The 6,000-nt window shown below is 54.2% G+C and overlaps 1 protein-coding gene across 1 annotated transcript; it reads left to right on the forward strand.

The window, feature by feature from the left end:
* Positions 1-965: 965 nt before the first annotated feature.
* On the forward strand, positions 966-5,578 carry GMORB2_2530 (uncharacterized protein; the record flags this gene model as incomplete). The annotated part of the gene is made up of 7 exons (XM_035464510.1): positions 966-972; positions 3,428-3,536; positions 3,627-3,798; positions 4,085-4,231; positions 4,297-4,436; positions 4,947-5,252; positions 5,368-5,578. 7 exons carry the CDS (start codon positions 966-968, stop codon positions 5,576-5,578), a joined length of 1,092 nt encoding a protein of 363 aa, XP_035319696.1.
* Positions 5,579-6,000: the final 422 nt, after the last annotated feature.

Raw genomic sequence — 6,000 nt, forward strand, 5'->3', positions numbered from 1 at the left:
GAGAAAAAAACAAACATGACTTAACATCTTACACCCAGTCTTATTAGAACGTCGTAATAACGGTATTGCTAGCGACTTCCAGGTGTGGACTGGGATCTGCCTGAAATGATTAGCTGGATCGTGTACATGTACTTGTATCCGTAAAACTTCACATATGACAGGGGGGTTGTTTTACTCGTATTTCTCTCTTGTCCGACGGCAGAGAGAGATAGAGGGAGAGGGAAAAGAATGCTCGTGCGTCCCTTGGTAATGATTTCCCATACTTTTCTGACACATTCTTGTGGAGGACGTTTGGCGATCGGACCGGGACTCGTCACGCAAGTATCCATCACCTCATTCCTCGTTTCTATTCTCCTCTTCTTCCTTTTCGATACCAGATCTCTGTGGAATTCTCTTCTAACCCCTTTTCGATCCCGTACCCGGTACAGATGAGTTCCGGGGCAATAACTTACATCACGTATCGGAGAGTGACTAACAGAAGACAGAGAGAGAGAGAGAGAGTATGTGTGTGTGTGTGGGGGGGGGAGAGAGTGGAGGGGCGGTGGCGTTTCTGTAATAGACGGACCTAGTCAACTCGGGAACAAGAGATCAAAACGAGAACGAGAATATGTAACAGTATCCTGAATTGGTTTATTGCCGGTGACAAGAAAGGTTGCGAAGAGTATCTACCAGGTCACGACCTACGTAGTGTCCAAAAAAAGGGCCCCCATGTGGCCTGCAGTTGAGGTGGGGTGGGTGGGGGCATATCATCTTGCATCTTTTTGTTGGATTTGTTTCAATCATTCTTTTCTGGAGTTCCATACCGTTCATATTTTGTTGTGCGCTGAAATGGTGATAGTAGTGTTCTCACTGTCTAATACACAGCTGGAAGCAATATATGTTTCGGGACCGAGACGGCGTGTACGTGGACAATACCATGTAATACCTAGTCCTCGTACAGCCCGGGTCTGAGCCCCGGCCCGACGATGATTTGTACATTTTTGGTAACATGGTAATACGGAGGATAGTGAACAGCCTTCCCTTCTCTCTCTCTCTCTCTCTCTATCTTACGTATGACCCAGTAAAATGGAAGGCCAAGAAGACTCGACGGTGGCTTTATTGCTCGGCCTATCCACCCGGGACATGTGCCCCCGAGGAGAACCACAACACCGACGTATGTAGTACTCCGAACTCCTTGATACTAAGTAATACTAAGTCATCATATTACCTGTTATAGGTGAACTTGCTCACTACACGGTCTCGGGTGCCCTCCCCTCCTCCTCCTCCTCCTCCTCCTCCTCCTCCTCTCCCAACCTCATTCCTTATCCCTAGAGACTAGGATTCTGTTGGCTTTCCTCTCTCGCTCCTCCTCTTCCCTTGGCCATATCCCCCCCCCTGTCAGTCATCACAAAGACACCCCTCCCCCTCCTATCCTCCCCCCGGCTGCCGCCGCTAAGATGGAGTAGCTTCCGACGTAGTTGGACGAGCACCATGTACAGTATATCCGAGCGTACATGTATACGTACCACGACAGAATAAATCCATTAGAAAAAGAAAACAAGCCTAGAGGAGAGGCTTACTACTGCTCGTATCAAAAATAGAGGATAACGAGGTCAGGTAGAGTACGTACTGGTATACAACGTTTCTTATCCTTGTTTCCTGTTCCTCTTTTCTTTCTGAGGAGTTTGCTTCCGTTTTATTGTATTGACGGGCGAGAAAGAAGAGAGGGAGGAGGAGGAGGAGGAGGAGGAGAGGAAGTAGAAGAAGGAAGAGACGAAAGAAAGAAAAGAAAGAGAGGAGAAAAAGAAAGGGAAAGCAGGACGTTATAAAGAACAGAGCAGCATGCTCTTTTCCTCTGTTGTGGATATATAACGTCGCACCGGCCGAACCAACAGCCAGCATCTCCCTCCTCCTCCCACACTTCTTCCTTCTCCGCATCGAAAAAAAAAAGACAACATCTCTGTTCCCTTTTTTTATTTTTTCCTAACTTTGATTTTTTTTAATCCTTTTGTGGGAGGCTCCTTTCTTCAACATACAACCTCTCTCTTCCTCCCCATATCTTCTCCCTCCTTTTACGATACCCGTTGACCCCCCCCATGCTGCATTCGGCCTCACATCCGTTCTCTCTCCAGGAACCAGACTACTTCCATCGGCTATCGCCAGGTGACCCTCACCGAGGCGGTGGCCAACTTTTGCGGTGGGGGAGGAGCAGGGGTTGTGGCGGCAGTTCTCCTACTGCCACAACTACAGATAATGAGAGTAGCAATACTACAGGTAATATTGGTGACAATATTAGTAGAGCTCGTATCTCTACTGCTGCTGCTACTGCTCCTGCTTCTGCTTCTGCTGTCGTCGCCGCCGCCGTCGTCTACCGTCGTCGCAACATGGTCAGCCTTCGGGAGATTATGAATGTCGACGACGACGACACCGGCAACAACATTGAGGATAGAGAACAGGTGGCGAAGACAACACCGCCACCGTCACAACAGCATCATCATCATCATCAACAACAACAACAACAACAACAACAACAACAACAGCAGCAGCAGCAGCAGCAGCAGCAGCAGCAGGTGCCGGCAATGACATTGCCACCCTCGCCCTTTGTCGGACACGCCCATCTTCATCCTCATCCGCCTATAGTACAATCTTACTCATCATCCTCTCGACCTATTCTATCCTCGGAGTCGACGACGACGACGCCGACATCATCATCATCATCGCCATGGTCCTCCTCATGGGGTCCGCCGTCAGACAGGCCTAGCGCAGACCTCATGCCGACCTTGGCATCGTCATCGGCATCATCGCCGTACCACGACGCCCACAGGCCCGGCGGATGTGGCGGTAGATGCGACGCCTGCCGGGGAAGCTCTCGCACGCCGCCGTACGGAAGCGGTGGTGAAGGATCGGCGGGGGGGGGAGGAGGAGGAGGAGGAGTGGATGCTGCTACCGGATCCGCATCTCACGGCCCGGCTCATCCGGCCGGTCCCAAGCTTACGCCCGTGACTGGGAGAGTCAGTCGTGCGAAAAAGGGAGTCCCTGTTCATATTTGTGACCAGTGTCAGCCTCCAAAGGTGAGTCGTCCAGATGGAGGGGAGGGGAAAGAGAACAGGTGGCTGCTATCATTTTTCTTTTGTTGCGCAATTTGGGGGCCAAAAAAAGGGGCGAGGGGGAAGGCATTTGGAGGCATTGACGTTTTGGCTAATCATGAAATGAGCAGGCATTTACTAGAGCCGAGCATCTGAGGTTCGTATCCTTTTGCTACTTCATTTTTCTCTCCTCTCCATTTTTTTTTTGGTTCATTTTTATTATTATTGTCAGGAATAAGAGGAAAACAGCAGCAGCAGCAGCAGCAACAACAACAACAACAACAACAGCAGCAGCAGCAGCAGCAGCGACGACAGCAACAACATGATGATCGAAAGAGAGTAAAACAACTGACCTGAATCAGGCGTCATCAACTCAGTCATCAGCCCCCCGATCGGAGGTGTTGCGTCCCAGGATGTGGCAAGGTCTTCCATCGGAAAGATCTCCTCGAGAGGCATCAAGCCAGACAGTTCGTTCGCTCCTCCCCTGTCCCCGGGGTTGTCATCGGAATGACGTGTGTATGTCCATACCCAGACTGACAAGTGGACACTCTCGAAAAACAGTGAGCAAGAATATCGAGGTCAAGCTGAGGTCGAGGCCGCCATGGCAGGTATCAATCGAGGTGTCCCTCACCCTCTGGGCTACCCCGGACCGTCGCCGTTGCCGTACGGTGGATCGATGATGACACAACCACCCCCGCCGCCTCCGCAGCAGCAATACCCGGACTCTACTGAGGTGAGCACGCCTCTTTCACCCTCCATGATGACGACGACTTGGACCCCGCTTACGGCCGAGGCTCACACTCTGCTTGGTAGACACGACGTGACTCGCCCCACTGAGAAAGAAGAGGTATCGAAGGACATGGATCCGGGCATGGATATGGATATGGATACGACGGACGCTTCGGCTTCCCAGCCGCCACCGGCATCGTCGCCGTCATTGGAGCAGCCAACCTCGCCGATCCAGTCGATGCATGAAACCCTCTGACCTCCTGTGCTTCGACGCTTGTCGGATCCTGCAGCAGCCGGACGACGCCCCGCGATACTTGCCACCCAGCAATGACCACGGCAAAAGTCCCGTGTCGGCGCCGCTCGTGCTGGCCCCGGCTGCTGACCTGCGTCCGGACGTCCGGATCTCCATGCCCCCTCCACCTGGGCGTCTACTGAGAGTAGGTGTCGCTCTCACCCTCGATGATCTCATCCCGCTACATTTGACGATATGCCCCGAGCGCAGCCGGGCGTGATGGATATGCTGCAGTGTGTCATGGCGGCCATGGCGGCCATGGTAAGCTGGCAACGCAGTTTCTCGGCGGGGGCGACCGCAGGAATGATGCCCGAGAGCTGCATGCGCATGCTTGGAGTGCCTGCGACGCTGTAAGTACTTGATATCTTCTGTTACTTGTCTTCACTAAAGGACCTCCCTCCTCCCCCCCCCCCCCCCCCCCCCCAAAAAAAAAAAAAAAAAAAAGGAAAAGAAGAAAAAGAAAACACATAGACAGAATCTAACCCCTTGCAGCACATCCAACGTCATGACCGGCCCCTGCCAACCACGTAGACCGTCGTGCCGTGCGGGATAATATATGCACGATTCCGTGGACACACGGCAGGGAACACCAGATGCCGTCTGTTCCACAAGCTACACCAGATCTTCGTCGACGACCAGCCGACCTTGGACCCCCCTTTCCGACGACGACGGACGGCGGCGACACGACGTGGAAGCGGTGGGTGGGCGTGGAAACGCGACGGCGGCTGCTGGCGGCGTGCTTCCTGCTAGGCGCGCACACGACGATATACTCCGGGCAGCGGCCTTTTACGGTACGCAGCCTCGACTGCGCGAATCCGGAGACGCTGGCCGCACCGCTGACGGCGAGCACGCTGGAGCAGCGGGAGCGTCAGACTCCCGCGCTTGGGGTCAGGGACTCCAGACCGACCGGGCCGCCTACACAGTGCGGACGGTGGGCATGCGGCGCCTAAGATGGACGCGGCCGTGCTGGCGTGTCCGTGCGCACCGGTACTGCGGTGGGACGGCAGCGGCGCGTACGAGGCACACATGGCCGACGTATTCGGCTGCTCGGGCATGACCAACGCGATGCCGGCGCTGCTCTGCCACACGCCCCTGGACCTGCTCCTCCTCTCGGCACCGTCCGGGACGACGACGACACTCTCGCAGAGTCGCCGGCTGGACGAGTGGTGCCACTCCGACTAGGCTACCAGGGCACTGTGGTACCGCCGCACGGGCACCGAGAGTCTTCTTCCTACGTGCGCAGCAGCAGAGGCAGGGCGGCGAGGGCTCACCGCGCCGGAGGGGCACCGTCGACTGCTGGGCCGCCTGCGTGCTGCGCCCTCGTATGCTGGGTATACTCTACCAGGTCGTGGGGCGCGGCGGGTTCTTTGACGATGATGAGCACGTTGCCGTCGCCGGCCTGAGGTGGGTCGAGAAGGCGGCGGCCATGTGGGACGATGCGGTCGAGACGAGGGCGGCTCGTGTGCTGGGTATGGTCTACGAGTACGAGTAGTGAGTGGTGTCTGACCTCGATCCCCCCTGTCGAGGGTATCTCATCTCTTGATCAAGTCATGGCTGCGGAGATAAGGTTACCGGGGCATGAAGGATTGCGAGTATCTGATCCTCGTAGTCGTGACTGCGGGTATACATGCATATAGGTATACTATCATTACATAGTGAAGCGGGTTGTATATACGTGTGTACGTACGAGTAGATGAGATGGATAAGAAAGGAGATGGATGTGTCTAATTTGTCTGATCGAATGAGAGTTGATTCCACCCTGAAATGGTAGCCTCAGGTAGGTCAGACGACAGGTCTCTCTGCAGAGGTCAGTTGCAGAGGCATGCAACGCAGATGTATAGGTAATGTATGTACGAGTAATACGAGTACATATCAATACCATATGGATTTGAGCAGAGAGAAAAAAAAAAGGGG

This window comes from Geosmithia morbida (assembly GCF_012550715.1).
Source record: "Geosmithia morbida isolate 1262 chromosome Unknown scaffold_13, whole genome shotgun sequence".
NCBI lineage: Eukaryota > Fungi > Ascomycota > Sordariomycetes > Hypocreales > Bionectriaceae > Geosmithia > Geosmithia morbida.